Here is a 16833-nt window from a genome sequence, read left to right as displayed (position 1 = left end):
CAAGTTGAACTCCGAGTCAAACGTCCCCTCCCCCCCCTTGAGCGTCTGGGACTGACCTTTTGATGATTGAAGGATTGAAGAAGGATTGGATTTTTTTGATTTTTCACTTTTGTGAGATCGTTGCATTGAAAAAGCCCATGCGAGCGGCTTGTCCTCGCTCCGTCGTCCCCGTTTCCCCCACTTGGAGCCGAAGCGTGGCACTTTGCATCACAGCACTGGGACACTTCCTGCCATCAGCCATCTGCGTTGCAGTCGGCGAGTGTGACGGCGTGCGGGTTGCGATGGAAGCGCAAAGGACCTCGTGTTTGGGGAAAGCATTGCGCGCCCTTTTGGATCCACAGCCAAGAGCCACGACCGCTCGTTTGCACTCACAGACGAGCTCATCAGTCGCAGATTGTCGCATTGCGCATCGTGGATGCCGCTTCTGGGAGGGCGGGAAAGAAGGGTTTGGGGGAAAGCTGTTGCCCGCGCGTCGTCGTCTCTTCCTCGTCTTCGCTCGCCCTTCCCCCGCTCTGCATCGAATCTGCATCCACTCATCTCACATGCTCACTGTTGCGTGCTCCCGTTTGAACGCTATGCGTGTTTTGGGTTGGATCCATTCGCAGGTCTCGAGCAAGAACGAGAGAAACCCTGTCTTTGTCCAAAACCAAAGCTCTCTCTCTCTCTTTCCGCCCAACTCTCGAACTCGAAAACACACACATCAAGTCATCTCGGTGAGGTTCTGGTAACAAAGCAAAACCAATGGCGTTGTTGCCGGGAGCAGTTCGTCCGACCCTTGGCGCTGGCCTCGGTGGCACGGGCCTTGGCGGTATGGGCGGTCTTGGAGCCGCGGCTCCCGCGCTCGGCGGTGGAGCTGCTGGACTTCCCCGACTCGGTGCCCTGCCCGGCGCTGCTGCTCCGATTGGTGGGGGTCTTGGTGGACTTGCACCGATCGGTGGTCTGGCACCCGCTGGAGGCCTTGGAGGCCTTGGAGCACCTCGACCTGCTGTTGCTGGTGCTGGTGTCGGCGGGCTGGGCGGCTTGGGAGGCTTGGGAGGCTTGGGTGCGCAACCACTCGGCGGCGGCCTCGGCCTCGGTCAACAGAGCGCCATGTTGGGAGGCCTGGGAGCTGCGCCTGCTGCAGCGGCAGTGGCGCCCGCAGCACCTCCTCTGCCCCCGCCGCTTGTGATCACCTCCACCTTGACGAACGCTTCCTATTCTGCGTCAGGTGCAGCGGCGGCCGCCGCCCTCGCATCCTCATTCCGACAGCTGGCTGCCACTGTCGACGAGTGCGTACTGCAGGGCACCCCGGCAGCTGCACGCAAGCTCGAAGCATTGCTCATGCAGCACCGCCCGTCCTTCATCAACCTGCTCAAGAACCCTGCCAAAAACCCCGCCGATCGGCAACGCGTCGAGAAGGGCGAGGCAGTGTTGCGAGGCGAAAGCCGCCGTCTCTCGCCAGACTTTGTCAAGCAGGCGCTCAAGCTGAGCGACCTCCTGCTGTTGAACGAAATCGTCTGCGCCGAGTTTCTGCAGGACGGCGTCGAGCAGCAGGACCAGTTTGGCCACGATCCAGTTGTTGCAGCGGTGCACTTGTACCACCTTGAGCGTCGCTTTTTGCTTGGCTCGCTTCTCCAGTTGATCAAGGCCCGCATGGCCTCCGAGGTGAGCGAGCAGCTCATCGCCGTCGTTCGCCGTTTCGTGGACACGCTGGTTGAGACGGACAGCGTGCGCATCACCATCATTACTCTGATCGGCTCGCTGGAATCGACCATGAGTGCGCTGCCCTACCCCGCCATCCAAACATCCTACATGCGCGAGGAGCGCAAAACGCTGGCAGAGTGTCTGTTTTACATGGCCTATCAGTCCTCGTTCAACGCGAGCGAATCGCTCAAGCTTCTTGCCTTGCTTCGCACCTCCGCGTCAAACCAAGAGCTGCATCACCAACAGCAACAGCAACAGCAGCAGCAACAGTTGTTGCAGCTCCAACAAGACTCGAGCGCCAGCGCTGCCAGCGCCAGTAGTGGTGCTTCTTCGATCAACAAGTCCGATCGCAGCGAACTTCGTGACGTTCCAAACCAAGTCACTGCCACGCTGCTCATGACCGCCCTGGCGGTTCTCGACGTCCTTCGCACGGACGCCGGTGAGTGGGACAGTGGTGCAGTCACCAGCCCGGCCCCGCGCGTCGCATCTGCTGTGATTGCTGGCGGCGCCGTCGGCCTGGCCAACAACTCTGACTTTATCCGTCAATTCGACCAAGAGCTGTCACGCAGCCAGGCTTCTTCTGCGGCATCCAGCTCGAGCTCTGCGGCCATCGTCCTGAGCACTCCAGCTACGCTCGATGCCCCGCTTCCCGCAACAGGCCCTGCGTTGAACTCTGTGCTGTATCTCGCGTGGTCCCTCTTTTTGCACAATGCGCCCGCGGCTGCCACAGCCTTCACAAACGCGGACAACGATGTCGACACCCAAATTTCGCGGTACTTTGGCGCAGCGTTGGAGCAAGGCGCCTTCTTTTACCTGCATTCCAAGCTCATGGCGTCCCACAGCTTTTCGCTGCGGGATGAGAATCGCGAGTTTTTCGTGTCCAAGCTCGACGAGTTTATCTGTTCCATCTTTGAGTCCATGCGCCCGCGCATCGAAGAGCTGCGCAGCATCTGTGACGACGACTTTGCCCGGATGCGCAACTGCTTCACCGAGGAGGACTTGCTCGAGGCACAGGTGCGTCAGCTCCAAGACCAAATAGCCGAGCTCTCGGCTGACATTGGCGCCTCGTTCACGCTCAATTCTGGGCGCGGCGGAGCCAATTATGGCCGCGGCAATTCGGACAATCGCAACCTCTTCAACTGGGGCACTGGTGCCGGCGCGGGCGGTTACTTTGACGCGACGACGGCGTTTTACGGCTCGAGCGCGCGCGCAAACAATGAGCAGCAACACCTTCAGTACTTGCAACAGCAACTGCAGGAGCACATTGAACGGCGCGATGCGGTGATTGAACAGCGCAAGCGCGCTCTCGATCAGGCGGGTCACACACCGTTTGACGATTTTCTGCGTTTTGTCGCCGCAACCTACCGTGGCCAGCCCGAGCTGTGCCTCAAGTTCTGGGATATCGCCTCCGTCTCTGGCTCGCTCAATCTCCCCCATTTCATCCACGTGACTGCAGAGGCGCCCGTGTCGTATCTGGCCGCCTTCCTCGAACTGCTGGTTGCACTTTCGTCTGGCATGCAGGCCGCGAACGCCACGTTCAGCTTCTTGAGCGGCTCCAGCAACAGCCAGCTCCACGGACTGGGCGTCTCCTCGGGCGCCAGCCGCATCTTGTCCTGGTCGTCCCTCTTTATCAACTTGAAAAAGTACGTGGACGAGCTCGCCGCGAACCCGACTGGCGAGATGGCTCCGTACGAGCTCGATACAACCGTGTCGACGCTGCGTCTCATCCGCCAGGTCGTCAGTGCCAGCCCTTCTGCCTTCAGCTCGCTCAACAAACCCGAGTATGTGTCCGACGCTCTCTTTGGCCTGCTCGGGTCCCGTGTCCCGGCCAAACTCAAGGCCGAGATTGTGTACGCCCTGGCAGCATTCGTCAACAGCACCTCTTCCGCCGACGACATGTGGCTCCTGTTGAGCAAACACAGCGTTCTGAACGGCTCCCGACAGGCGAACGGTGATCGCAACGTGGATATTGCAGGGGATGCAGCCGCTGGCAGTGGTGTGTCCGCTTCTGGCGCGAGCGCTCTTGTTGCTGGTGGTGCTGCCGCGGGACCGAGCGCCATTCGATTGGCTGGCTTTGTCGAAGGTGGCATCCGCTACGAACTCGAGCAAATCGAGGCCAACGAGCGCGTTTACACGTACACGCTTGCCTTCCTGTACTTGCTCAACCGTTTGGTCGACTATTCGAGTCCCATGCTGCTCGGACCCTACGTGGGCTTCCTTCGCGATCGCGTGTTTTTGCGATTCAACACACGCGCGTACCTCTGCCCGAAGCAAAAGTGGCAAATGGCTTCTGCTTGTCTGCGTCTCTTCCTCTTGGCCATCGAAGCGTACACGCCGACCGTCCAAGATTTGGAGAGCAGCTCGGGCGAGATGCCGACGCCGAGCTTGTCCAATCTGTCCATTAGCAGCCGCGGACAAGCCAACGACGGCACCAGCCTGTCTGTCGTCAATCCAGGGCTCGATTTGCTCGTCACGCTGCTGAACAGCTCCGAGCTGGCGCGCAAGGTCGTGTGGATTGTCGACCAGGGCATGTCTGCCTTGAACGAGGACTTTGATCGCTCTGCCAGCTCGTCGGATCCGCAATTGGCAGAGTCCAGCCGGGCTTTTGAAGAAGCAATGCTCTGGTCTTTGCGGCTGCTCGAGCAAGTTTTCCAAGCGCAGGGCTCCCTCATCGAGAAGATCCGCCTCTCGAATACCAGCATCACCGTGTCGTCGCTCGACCGCCTGCTCCTCACGATGCATTCTGACGCCTCGCGACTGCCGACCACGCACGCCATCCAAATCGCCAAACTGACGGGCTACCACCGTCGTCCCGAAATCTGCTATCGCGCGACGCGTCTGCTGCACTGGCTCGGTCAGGTCGCCACGGCACGCGTGACGCTTGTGCACCTCATCCAACAGTCCGGTGAACTGGGCAACATTTTGCAAGGCCTTCGCCAACGTCTGGCCGAAGACGAATCCGAGGAAGAGGAGCTGGAGCGCTGGCTGCCCGTGACTCAAGGCGACTTGGTGATGGCGTCGGCCGACCAACAGCTCTCGGCCAAGGATGGGTTTGATGCCACATCGAGCGCTGATGTCGACACACACGTCGATGCCATTGCCCAGCTTGCGTCCAACGCCCTCGTGTCGCCCGCGAGCTCTGAGTTTATTCGCCGAGAATGGGCACCTGTCGAGTCGCTCCTGCTGGGCGCAGCTCGTTCGCCCCTTCACCGTGACGAGCGTTTGCATGACGCGCGCATGAGCAACGCGACGCGCCAAGGCATTCTCGCCCTGTTGCTGGACTGTCTTCAGACGCAGCCTGCGCCAAACCTTGCTCACCTGCTGCTTGGCTTTGAGGTCTCGCGCCCCGTGCCTACATCCACGCTGCAAGACCCCAACACGCCGCACGCCATGCTGACCTGCTTCCACGCAGTGATTGACATTCTCGATGCTGGCCTGGTGTCACGTTACGGATCGGACGTGATGCGATTCCACCCTCGTCTTGGAGAGCTTTGCTACCAGCTCATCCACGAGCTTTGCGTCAACCGCCTCACCACTGGCCCTACGATGCGCTTCCTTCGCAACCACAATGACTTTTTCTACCGCCACGTCAAGTACCTGCCGGCGCGTGGGCGACCCGATTCGGCCATCCGTCGTGGTGTTGTGCCCGCCTCTGCTCCTCTCGGGCGCAGCTACTCTGACCTGTGCTCCTTGCACCAGCGCTCGTGGTTGCTCCGCACTCTGGCGATCGAAATCCACATCACCGCCCAGAGTGGCCAGCGATCGCACACGCAGCGCCTCCTCCAGCTGCTGTTTAGCGAGAATGCGTGGTCGTCCTCCGGGCTCGACACGGATGACGCAACGGACGAGTATGCTCTCGAGGACGATCGGATGGACGGCGACTATGACGACGACGCATCCGAGTTTTCTGCAGGTGCAGGTGGTTCGGATATTGGCTTTGGCTATGCTAGTCGTGTGTACGGTGACTACCACAGCAATGGCGGCAGCACGTACTTTGAGTCCGACGACAGCCTGTACCAATCCGGCGTGGACAATGACTCGCTTGCTGCGGCAAACGACATGGCTGCCTGGCGCGGCCGAGCGCGACCGAACGGACGACGCACCGGCGCTACCAAGAAACAGCGCATGGAGCAATCGCGCATCCGCATGCTCGAGATCCTGGACACCATCGACCTCACCTTTACCGAGCCCGAAATGCCGGCCCTCCCGAGCCTGCCCGCCGTGATTCAGTTGGAGGAGTTTGAGATGCTGAACGAGCGGGATGTCCGCGTCATCGATCTCAAGCACCTGTACACCTTCCTCCGACAGGTTACTGGCGCCGACGACGGGTTCCAAGTCAGCCACAGCGTGACCCACGACATTCACAATGTCCTGTTCTGGTGCCTGCATCGCAATCAGTCCCGCGAGCTCTTCCATGGCAAGGCGCGTCTGCTGGAAGCGTGGCGCCATGTTGTGGAAATTTCCCTGACCAGCACGTTCGAGCTCTTTTTCGAGCTCGAGACCAAGGCGGACGTCCTGTACGAGCTCGTGCTCATGCTTCTTCCAAAGATTAGCGCTCCCGACTGCGCCATTCCCCTTGCCTCGTCGATGGCGGGCGTTGCGCTCACGTTGCTCACGCGATTGCGTCAGCACAGTGCCGCCCGCATTGCCCTCGGCTTGGACGCGCTCTCGCTGGGCGGCGCTTCTGCCTCCAACAGCGAAGCGCTCTTGTCCAACCTGTCGAGCATTGTCTCGACTGCCTCCACCTCCCGTTTGCCGGTGGACCAGCTGCACGCCATTCTTCGCGGGCTGCTTGCGGGTATTCTGCGGGCTGGGTCCTCCAAGCCGATGCGTGGCAACCTGTATGGCGCCCTGTTGAATTACATCCAGCTGGCGCAGCCTACCGGAGGCATGGTGACCTCGCCCTTCCAGGCTGCCTCCAACAGCATTGCACTCTCGTCGTGGCTCCCGCGCCAGCAGCGCGGCGATGGCATGCTGGGCTCTGCCGCAGTCGGCACTGACGGTCTGGGCACCCAGCAGCGTGCACTGATCCAGGGCAATGCCGACATTTTTGCCAGCCACGGCGAAGTGTTTGTGCGCACGCTTTGCAGCGATGCCCGCGATGGCCCAGAAGTCTGGAAGTCCATGGCGTTTGCCATCCTTGACACGCTTGTGGGCAGCGACCGCTTCAACAACAAGTGGATGATGTACGTGACTGAGCGCGGGTTTTTGAAGCAAGTTGTGGCAGACCTTGCGCTTGAGGACGTGCCGCTGCGAGAAATGCTGGTGGAAAACCCAGCATCGCTCAACCCGCTCTTCGTCTACGAGTCCAAGATGGCCTTCCTGCTGCGAATCGCCAGCCAAGGCCGCGATGGCGCCGAGCGTCTGCTTCAGTTCCGTCTGCTGCCAATCCTGGGCGACTGCGGATTCATTGACGCTCGCCCTGATGGTGGTGCGACGGCCAGCGGCTCGGGCAACGGCAACGGCACGCGCGTGCTTTCTGCCATGCTCGCGGACGACATGGAGGCGGATGGCGCTTTCGTGCCGACCTCCCTCGAGCGGTACCATCGATTGGTCTTGCCCGTGCTTCGTGTGGTTCTTAGCGTGCTCTCGTCCTGCCCGCACCACCTCGATGCCGCGCGTCAAGCGCTTGCCTTCATCAACCGCCACGCAGAGACGTTCACCACAATTCTTCGCGACAGGCTGCCTCGCCTCACGCTTGCTGCGCTCGAGGAGCTGTCGTTAGTGACGGCCATTTTTGCGCAGGTTGCCGAGCACGACAGCCTGATTCAGGATTCTCTGCAGGCGCGTGCTTCGCGCTTCCATCAGCTCATCATCGACCTTCTGCCGCGATTCATGCCGGCCCTGATTGTTGCGGCTGGCAGCAAGGTTGCGACCAGCTCGGCGCACTCCAACACGCTCGCCGCATCGTTGACTGTTGGCCCCCCAACAACCTTTATTGCTACCAGTGGCGACAGCAGCCTCAGCGCACGAGAATGGTGGGCCACTCGCGCCGTCGAGTTTTCGCAAGCCGAGCAGCGTGCCGCGCGTGTGGCTGCCGAGCAGATCTGCGCCAACCTTGTCAGCTACTGTCATGCTTTGACCCTGTCTGACAGTCGAGGTGAGGAGTATTTTGGTGTCAACGAGGTGGCAGGGCATTGTGGTGTGTTTGAAGACTTTGAAAAAAAAAATCGAATGAGCTAAACCACAAGATTGTTTTGGGTGTAGGTTCTGCAATCAACCGCCGAGTTCTTTTCCTGCCCACTTTCTCGACCAAAGCCCGCAACTTGAAGGTAGTGTGACTTTTACCAACAAAAACTTTGTCGTTTTGTTTCATGTCTTGTTGTTTCATCGCTCACCCGATCTCAATCCCTTTTTATTTTTCGTTTTTTTATTTGCTTTGTTTTCGTTCTGTTCACTACAGGCAACGTCAGTGCGCACCAGCCGACATTGGGCTTGATGACCCACTTTTTGCAATCGTGCGTCGTTTCGCTGCTTCAAGTCGCCGATCACCACAAGCGGATGCTGTATCGCGCTTCCCACGTTTCCGAACTCAGTAGCGAGGAAGTTTCTCAGGTACGCCGCCGAGTTTGCAATTGGGCAGTGTAGTGTTTGTCTTGTACTGACCAATTCATTTTCGGTCTTTGTGTGATGACGCTCGAAATCTGGCAGCTTGCGGCAGACTCTGGCATCCCATTCACCAGCGACATTTCCACCTCCCAACGCCAGGATTTGGCGCGTGTTCGCTTGATGCAGACGGCCGCAGAGGACGCCAACATGATTAATTCTTTGTTATGTGAGTTTTTGTCGACAGTTGCGAGCCATCTATTTGCAGCATCTGAGTGTATGGAATACTGACCATGTCCGTTCTTGACTGGTTTCTGCACAGACATTATTGAAAACACCGTGTTCTTGCTGTGGCAACACCTCGAATACTTTTTGGTGCATTTCAAGCCGCTGGGTCAGCTTGCTGTGGTGACGCGACCAGGCGCATTTACAGATAACACACTGTCATCTCCTGCTCGCAACGGCGCGGACGCGTCCAGCGACGCGCTTGGGTTTGCACTGCAGTCGGCGTCTGTCGCAAATCTCACTGCTCACGACATTGAGCAGCTGCAGCAAGATGCGCTCACTGCGCTGCGAGATGTTCTTACTCAGATTTCCAGCATCAGCGAGGTTAGCGGAATTTTTGCTTTTTGGTTTTTTGGTTTTTGATGATACCTTGGTTTTGCGTTGTTGGTGCTCACCATTTTTGTTTCCTCCTCCTTTTTTTCTCCTCTCTCCTTCATGTGCAGGCTCAGCTCGAGTTCAAGCCGAGCACATCTTTCACGTTTGCTCACTCCATCGTCCGTCGGCTTCGTGATTTGCTTGTTCTTGGCGGCAAGCAATAAAGGGCTGTTGCGACAAGAAGCTATTTTTCCCCTTTGTGTTGTTGCGATTGTTGTGCGTGTGTGTCTTTTTGTTGTTGTTGTTGTTGATTGAAACGTTCGTTCTTGCCTCCTTGACCCATACTCCCCATATTCCATCTTCCCACGTCTTTCCTGTGCGATTGATACACAGCAAGGTTGCCCCATTTTTTTCCACTCTACATTTTCAACTTCCCGCCTTTTTCGTCCTCCCGCTTTCTCTTTCCCCTTTCTCTTTCCCCTCCCCCTGTCCTTTCTCTTTTCCCGCCAAAACCACCCCATCTCATTCATTTCACACCCGATGCTGCAACGACCGTCGTTCCCGGCGTTCGACTCTCCGCAGCGTGCTGGCGGTAGTGCATCCTCAGCCACCAACGGCAATGGCAATGGCTCGTCTACTGCTCCGACGCTGGTTGTGCCAGCAGGAACACGGCCGACCTCGCGCAACAAGGTGAGCCCTGGCCCCCCCCCCTCGCTTTCTGTCTTTGTCCATTCCCAAGTGTCCCCTCTGGTGCAGAATGGAGATGGCAGAGACAGCAGAGAAAGCTCCGTGTGCCACAGACGGAAGCGCGAGCTCGTTTTCGCACTTGTCGCTCTTCCATTTGCCGTGTGGTCCAGAAGCGCGCCTGTGGCTCGCGTGCATTGTCGAGTGACATACCAATTGCTTGCTGCGACGCCTTTGTTGTTGACATCGGAGAGTGTATGATGGGGAAAGAGGGGAAGCGAGGAGGGAAGGTCGTCTGTTTCAAACAAGTGCGACACTGTGAGCATATGTGAGACGATGGGACTGTTGTTCCCCGGTTCTCTGCCTCGGTTCTTCAATTGGGCAACGAGGGTGCGTGACGAGCTGCATCCACCCAAAGAGCAGAGTAGAGGGAGAGAGAGGGAGAGAGGGAGAGTGGTGAATGGGGTTGTACTCTTTGCTTGGGAGTGCGGCATCGGGGGAAGTGGGAAGTTCTCGCTGTCGTCCAGCAGATTACGCCCATACAATACACGGCAGCCAACTCACTCGTCATTCATTCGGTGAGCAGTAAGGGCATGGAATTGTAGATGAAGTGAGTTGAGTGACGATGAGGGAGGAGGATGAGAACGAGAGGACGAGACGACGAGGAACCCGAACAGCATCGGCCGATTCTCAACCGCTGCGACACACAATGCTGGTTCAACGCAACGCATGCAGAACGCAATACGACCAGCTCCGACGAATCGTAAATTCAAGCAGCAAACATGACGAGAAGGAACAAACACAGAGGACTTGTGACAGACAAAGCAGCAACAGTGGGGGTGCGAGGTTGCCTGTCACACGAGCATTTTCGATCAACAATCACAACATTGGCACAAGTTGGTCATGGGCGCATGTTTGGTCCTTTTTTTCGGTTTGACTGGCGTGTTGCTGTGTGGGTGGTTGTGGCTGTGGTTGTGGTTGTGGTTTTGTCTGAGCGAGTGCGTGAGCTTGTTTGTTTGTTTGTTTGTTTGTTTGTTATTGTTTACCTCGGCTGACTTGATCTTTTCCTAAATCGAACTGCGAAAAACAATTTTGGCCTCCATTCGTTCAGGTCCGTCTCGCTCCTGGATATGGATTGAACGACTGGGTGCGACTCACACGCGAAACGGGCATCGATCTGACTGGCGGCGTTGGCCGCCAACACTTGCTGCGCGTGACGCTCCGCGATTTGCAAAAGCATGCGTCACGCACAGACTGTTGGATGGCGCTGCGAGGCAAGGTGTACAACATTACGCGTTATGTGGCATATCACCCAGGCGGTGAAGCCGAGTTAATGAAGGCGGCCGGTCGCGATGGCACCCAGCTGTTCCAAGACATCCATGCGTGGGTGAATGCCGAGTCCATGTTGGAAAAGTGCTTGATTGGCTTCTTGGTCCCGGACAATCCGTACGCGGAGGACGAGGACGAGGACGACGATGACAACGGCGACAAGATGGAAGGCCAATTGACGCGCGACAACAAGATGATTGTTCCGTCCGCGGGTGGCAGTGCCAGCAGTCTTTCCAGCAGCACAAGCAGCAGCAGCAGCAGCGGTCGGGTGGCTCGTGCGAGCGCGTCGTCCGTGTTTGCCCAGCCGCTCACCATCACGACGTCGAACAAGCGCCTCGGCCCATCCTCCAGCGCATCCAACCTCTTCTCGGCGAGCGAGATGGCCCGACTTTCCAAGCAGTCCGTCGTCCAACAGCCGCCAATGCCATCTGTCGTGGCGCCATTGACGACTTCCGGCGAGCCTGGCGTCCGCTACGACTGGTATGAAACATCCACCCACATTGTTGTTATTCTTTACGTGAAGGGCGTCACCAAGTCCGACATTGTGCAAGAGCGCTTTGGTCGAGACTCCATTGCCCTGGAGCTGCTCGTTGTTCCTCCAGTAGTTTCTGCGGGTCCTTCTCCAAGCGGGAGTGTCGACAAGCTCCCCGCCATCAACAGCCATGCTGCGTCGCCAGCCACCCAGGCCAAGCGGCGGCTCTTTTTCCGCGCTGATCTTGGTACCACCATCCAATCCGAGTTGTGTGTCACCAACGTGGCTGCTGCAAAGCTTGGCGTGTCCTTGCCCAAGGCCCAACCCGGCACAATGGTTCGCAAACTTGGCGCGGTCAGTCAAGAGTGGATGCCGTGGACTTCCACTCCTGACATTGGTGGCACAGCTTCTCCTGTTCTTGCCAATGTCGCTCAGCCGATGGTCACTCAACCCGTTCACCTCTCCGGCGGCATCAGCTCTCCAGGTGAGTAGTTTGCTGACGTGCCGTGAGCGTCGTGTCCTGATTGTTGCTGAGCTCATTTTTTGTTGTTTTGCTTTTGGTTTATGTTCTTCCGATTCAGTCTCGACGCGATTCAACGCAGGCCGAGTCACTGCCATCAGCACCGCCAATCACAACACTGTTTGGCTGCGGGTGGTTGTTCCCCTGCCATTGCCGCGCATATCCACATCACAGTCATTGAGCGCTTCCAGCTTGCCGGATGCCATTGACGGTTCCTCCAGCGTTCTGCTTCCGGAGGAATCCGGCGATGCCGTGGGCATTGTTGGCATTGCGCAGCACGTCGATTTGGCACTGCAAGTCGAGTTTATGAACATTTCACGTCCTTACACGCCTGTGCGCGTGCGAGCACTGCCCAGCGGCACAGCTGCCGAGCTCGAGTTCCTTGTCAAGCGGTACAACGACGGCTTGTTTACGCCAAGCCTCACACGCTTGCGCATCGGCGACATGATTGACGTTAGCGGGACGCTGGGCGTGCCAGTAAGCCTGGGCTCTCTGCATCGCATTGGAATGGTCGCCGGAGGCACTGGCATCACGCCAATGCTGCGCATCATTCGCAATTGCGTTGGTGAAAACAAGCGACGCCACATGGTCGGGCAATCTCCGCTTGTTGTAGCGCTGGTCTTTTGCAATCAAACTGTGCAAGATATTCTTGCGTACAGCGAGCTTCAAGCGCTGGCAGAGATGAATTCGTGGTTCCACGTGCACCACGTTGTACATTATGCGCCTGGCACCGAGGGCGAGCAGAGCTCGATCAAGAGCTTCTTCCAACCGGTCGCCTTCTCGCAGGCATCGTCGTTCTCCAATGCTCAGCGCATGGACGTGGCGCCTGCGCTGCCACCGAGCGATCAAGCATTGAATGCACCGGATCCAGCCACCTGCTCGTATGGCATTGTCAATCCAACCATCCTTTGCGAGCACCTGCTGCAAGTTCTTGGTTGCACGCCAGAGTCCTCTGTGGCGGACTCGTCCAGCTCCTGCTCAATGAGGGTCGATGAAGACGAAGTACCAACACTGGCCACCAATGTAGGCAGTGGGCCTGAAGGTCGACCGTCCATTTTTATCTGCGGCCGACCCACTTTCATGCGCGACGTCACTTCGATGCTGCGCAATGAACTTGGCGTGCGAGCTGAGGACGTTCGCAGCTTTAATGGATAGCGTCCCTTATGCAGCTTGTTCATCTGTTGTCTTGTTGAACTCGTGCGGATCCATCTCATGGAAACAAAAAAAAAAAGTTATCGCAAAATTCGAAATACATTTATTTTTCATCTTTAATGTTGGGCTAGTACATTTTGTTTCTATGAATTGGATAACAATATTCAGGGTCTCTTAAGGGGATGGAAGCAATGCCCACGCCTCGAGACCAGCGATGAAGAAATCTGTCTTGTCCGTCAAAGGTCGGTTGTCGAACGTCAGGCACGGCTTGGTGGCTCCGTGGTGCAGCGCGTTGTCAAACCAAAGGCCAAACCCGCCGCTGAAAGAGAGGAGCACACAAGGCCAAGTGAGTACGGAGGCCCAAGCCAAACAACCTGAATCCGAACGAAACACAACAATACGTACTCGCCACCACCCATAGCGATGCCGTCAATAGTCCCATGCATAAAGTAATGATTGGCAAAAGTCCAACGAAAGACCTCAAAGGTCGGAGTGAGGCGGAAAAGGAAGCATTCGCCAGACCCAATGTAGCCTTCGGTCACTCGGAACGGCTCCGACGCATATGCGCCAAATTTCTGAAGAAAGCCGGTTCATAGTGAGAGACCATCGCAGTTTGACGATTCATCACGAGTACAGTCGAGTTGCACCAATCCACTTACGTTGCCATCCATGTCAGTGATGAGTAATACAACAGCATGTTCTCGAATATGAAGTTGGTTGCGATAAAATGTCTTCAAGCTGATTCCATGCGCAAAAGTGCTGTAGTTGATGTGCCACGGACTATCACGCACTCGCAGTGGCAGTGCGTTGATAATCTAGCAGAATTCAAGTCATGGCCGGTTAACACAAAAAAGAGTTTCATCACAAAATCCGAAAAAGAGTTTGATCACAAAATCCATCTTTGGCTTCGTGAAACTCACCTCAACAGCCATTTCACGAGTCAAGATTGAGGATTGTGAAACAAAATCAAGGCTCACTTCGACAGGATGAGCCATTCTGAGACAAAAAGAAGCCAAATAGAGATGAGTTGACGACAAGAAACCAGACTTTCGTTTCAAATGTCAAGGTTTCAAATGTCAAGCTGGAACAAAAGGCAACGCACTGTTGTGGCTGATATCGGGGCGTGGTCTCGCGCAACGCTTCTGTAATGCCAGACAGATTGAGGACCGAATCGGGCTCAATGTGATCCGCGCATTGGAAGAGATGGACCAAAACCGAGTCGACACTGATGCCAAGCAGATAGAGAGGCAAGTTCAGAAACAGTCCACCAGGCAACGAGGCACTTTGCCCCGCCTCCTAACTTACTATTTGACGCTGATGGCAAGCCAATAGCGGGCCTTATAGTCATCGTCCTGGTCAATCGGAATAGCAGCCGCACTGCCCTCAATGGTGATGGCGAGATACCGCACTTCTTGTGGATCGACATTTAGCGCAGTCTGTCATGGCGGAGGCGGGTTAGTTGAGGACTTCCAGAACAAAACAAAGCCACAACAAAGCCAAACCCCCAAAAAACCACAAATTCAATAACTTCGTACCGCTGAAATGCTCTGCGCGGGGAAGGCTTCAACCACCTCATACGCAATCAGTCGCGTCAAGGAGCAATGGAAAGAGTAAGGATCGACCCCTCGATTCACCACTATTGGGTCGTCGTCGTCAGGGTGGAAGACAATTTCGGCAGGAGAGATGCTCAAGATGCCGTACACCGTGCCTCGATTGGCAGTCAACAGGTAGCACGAAATTGAGCACTGGTTGTCGGATATTTGGAAGAAGCGTTCCAAATTGAGCGGGATGTCGCTATCGTACACGGGATTTTCACGTGGCACCTCCTGCGTCAGCGACTGTGGCTGCGTCTGTGGTTGTTGTTGTTGCTGCTGCTGTGGCGGAGATGACCTGTCGTCTGCCCAGCCCAACGTCAACACGGACGCAAGCGTGTTGGCAAAGCCTCCAGTTGCGCGCTTCAAGCTGCTGGAGAGCAGTTTTGGTTCCGCAACCGGCAAAGGCGAGCTGGCTGGCGAAACATCGATAGGTGAGACGGCGGTAGGTGAGAACTTTTGGTGCAAAAACATCAGGCTGGATGACGACGGACTGCCGTGTGGCTCTTTGGTTCCGAGGGAGGAGTTTGATCGTGAGATGCCAATGGGAGCGGACGTCGCCGCTCGCTGCTTGGTGGTGTCTCCGAGCAGGTTGCTGCTGCTTCCCGCATAGCGAGACGCCTTCAGGGCTGCCTGGGCCGTCACGAGTGCTTGGGCGGACGCTGCGAGGATGGATTCGCTGGCGGACGGCGCTAGTGGTGCCGCATCCAATTCTTTCAAGGCGGGGGTGGTAGCTGCGGTAGATGAGTTAGAGGGGGATGTGGTAGAGGTCGCGGTGGAGGAGGATGGCGAGGATGACGAAGGCGGCAAAACGACGGCGGATGCTGGCAACGAAATGACCTGTGAATTCCACACCATACGAGGTGAGAAACGGCATTAAAAGCGTTATGTACATGGGCGGACAAGCAACAGCGACTTGTCACAATTTCAGGGAGGCTTACCTGGCCAGGAAACAGTGTCCTTGACACGAGTCGGTTGACGGCGACAATCTCGGACGAGGTGACTCCAAAGCGCACAGCAATGCTTGCGAGCGTGTCTGAGCCCGCGACAGTGTACTTTGGGGGAGCTTTTGGTGAGCTTGGTCTTGAGTTGGCAATGTCCTGGTTTGCTGCTGCAGCAGCTGCGGCCAGCGTTGGTTTCGGAGCTTGTCCTGAGATTCAAGGACAGAATACAAGCAGTGGGGTGAGCTGATGATCTGCACATGAACGCACTCCAAACGCAGGTGTGTGCAAAGTCACGCGAAAATGCGTCTGTTTGGGGGTGGTGGTTGCAGGGGTGGTTGAAGGGGTGGTGGTTGGGTGCCAAATCTGCAGGACGACGTGATGAAGGGATGACTTTTGGAGAGAGACTGGATCATCATCATCATGACCCATTGTGTATCTGATAAGGGTGTTCCATATGGACATTGACAGCGATGTGCGTATGAATGAGTGTATGTGTGAGTTGTGGGGGGAAACTTGAAAACTCGACCCAACAGCATCACTCGCTGTAGCGCGTCGCATCTTCACTCGTTCGGAGTGGTCTGTTTGTTTTGCCCTCGTTTCCATCTGTAGTTGCTAAAAGTGCTTGGTAAAGTGACATCTCATCACAGGCACAAGCACAGGCAGTGGGACACTGGACTAGCAGCATAGCAGCAGGCAGTCACTTGTCTCCCCCTCGCTGTATGTTCCCCCCCTCCCAACATACAGACAGCCAGAGAGACGCATGGAATGGATTACAAAAAGAACCAAAGACAAAGAAAGAAGCCTCAACATTGCACCCAACCCCCCCGCTTTGCTCAGTCGGAAGCCCCTGCTGCAATGGCGGATGAGCAACGTGAAAGCGAAGAAAAAGTGAAATGGAGTGCATTGCAAAGCAGAGTGAGTGAAGAGACGCACCGAGGACGGATGCTGATGCTGATACTGGTGACGATGATGACGATGATGATGATGATGGTGGTGGTGGCGAGGCGGCTGCTGGGCGAGGGCTGTTGCTCTGCTGCTGTGACGTCGGCTGCTGGTGCTCGTCGTGGTCGTACGAGAGCCCCAGTGCAGCGCCTTCCTCGCTCTCGAACGCAGCAGTCAGCCCAGACATGTTGCTAAACAAAAGAAGGCAAACGCAAGAAGAGAGAGAGAGAGAGAGAGAGAGAGAGAGAGAGAGGACTTGGGAGAGCAGATAGTCAAAGATCAAGCAAAAAAGCCGAAAAAAAAAAAGACTAAGAAGCTCAGATCGACAAGGTTGTAGAAAGTGGAAAGGTGGATGATAAAGTTGAACAA

General features: G+C 56.5%; 3 protein-coding genes across 3 annotated transcripts; 2 read left to right on the top strand and 1 right to left on the bottom strand.

Annotated features, from left to right (window-relative positions):
- Positions 1 to 137: 137 nt before the first annotated feature.
- On the top strand, positions 138 to 9053 carry CAOG_06338 (hypothetical protein; the record flags this gene model as incomplete). Its single annotated transcript, XM_004345037.2, has 6 exons — positions 138 to 261; positions 764 to 7783; positions 8087 to 8238; positions 8335 to 8458; positions 8552 to 8838; positions 8958 to 9053. The coding sequence occupies 6 exons, from the start codon at positions 138 to 140 to the stop codon at positions 9051 to 9053; spliced, it is 7803 nt and encodes a 2600-aa protein (XP_004345087.2).
- A 203-nt stretch (positions 9054 to 9256) lies between these two features.
- CAOG_06337 (cytochrome b5 reductase 4) lies at positions 9257 to 13106 on the top strand. Its single transcript, XM_004345036.2, has 3 exons — positions 9257 to 9519; positions 10625 to 11798; positions 11896 to 13106. Exons 1-3 carry the CDS (start codon positions 9370 to 9372, stop codon positions 12987 to 12989), a joined length of 2418 nt encoding a protein of 805 aa, XP_004345086.1. The 5' UTR covers positions 9257 to 9369; the 3' UTR covers positions 12990 to 13106.
- Positions 13079 to 16825, bottom strand: CAOG_06336 (oxidation resistance protein 1). Its single transcript, XM_004345035.2, has 9 exons — positions 16456 to 16825; positions 15520 to 15728; positions 14522 to 15418; positions 14292 to 14422; positions 14089 to 14211; positions 13907 to 13982; positions 13646 to 13801; positions 13392 to 13561; positions 13079 to 13305 (listed from the first exon to the last, which is right to left on the bottom strand). Exons 1-9 carry the CDS (start codon positions 16649 to 16651, stop codon positions 13161 to 13163), a joined length of 2103 nt encoding a protein of 700 aa, XP_004345085.1. The 5' UTR covers positions 16652 to 16825; the 3' UTR covers positions 13079 to 13160.
- Between the last annotated feature and the right edge of the window lie 8 nt (positions 16826 to 16833).

Source organism: Capsaspora owczarzaki (genome assembly GCF_000151315.2).
Source record: "Capsaspora owczarzaki ATCC 30864 unplaced genomic scaffold supercont2.11, whole genome shotgun sequence".
Classification (NCBI taxonomy): domain Eukaryota; class Filasterea; order Ministeriida; family Capsasporidae; genus Capsaspora; species Capsaspora owczarzaki.
This window is presented reverse-complemented; position numbering and strand designations above follow the sequence as displayed.

What these genes read in the sequence shown, in the direction of transcription:
- CAOG_06337 (XM_004345036.2), top strand. Translation starts at nt 9,370, where the DNA reads ATGCTGCAACGACCGTCGTTCCCGGCGTTCGACTCTCCGCAGCGTGCT. An exon ending in GGCCGACCTCGCGCAACAAG is followed by an intron (nt 9,520 to 10,624) that starts GTGAGCCCTGGC and finishes CCATTCGTTCAG; the next exon opens with GTCCGTCTCGCTCCTGGATA. An exon ending in CGGCGGCATCAGCTCTCCAG is followed by an intron (nt 11,799 to 11,895) that starts GTGAGTAGTTTG and finishes CTTCCGATTCAG; the next exon opens with TCTCGACGCGATTCAACGCA.
- CAOG_06336 (XM_004345035.2), bottom strand. Translation starts at nt 16,651, where the DNA reads ATGTCTGGGCTGACTGCTGCGTTCGAGAGCGAGGAAGGCGCTGCACTG. An exon ending in CTTGCCATCAGCGTCAAATA is followed by an intron (nt 14,212 to 14,291) that starts GTAAGTTAGGAG and finishes GCTTGGCATCAG; the next exon opens with TGTCGACTCGGTTTTGGTCC. An exon ending in CCCCGATATCAGCCACAACA is followed by an intron (nt 13,983 to 14,088) that starts GTGCGTTGCCTT and finishes TTTTTGTCTCAG; the next exon opens with AATGGCTCATCCTGTCGAAG.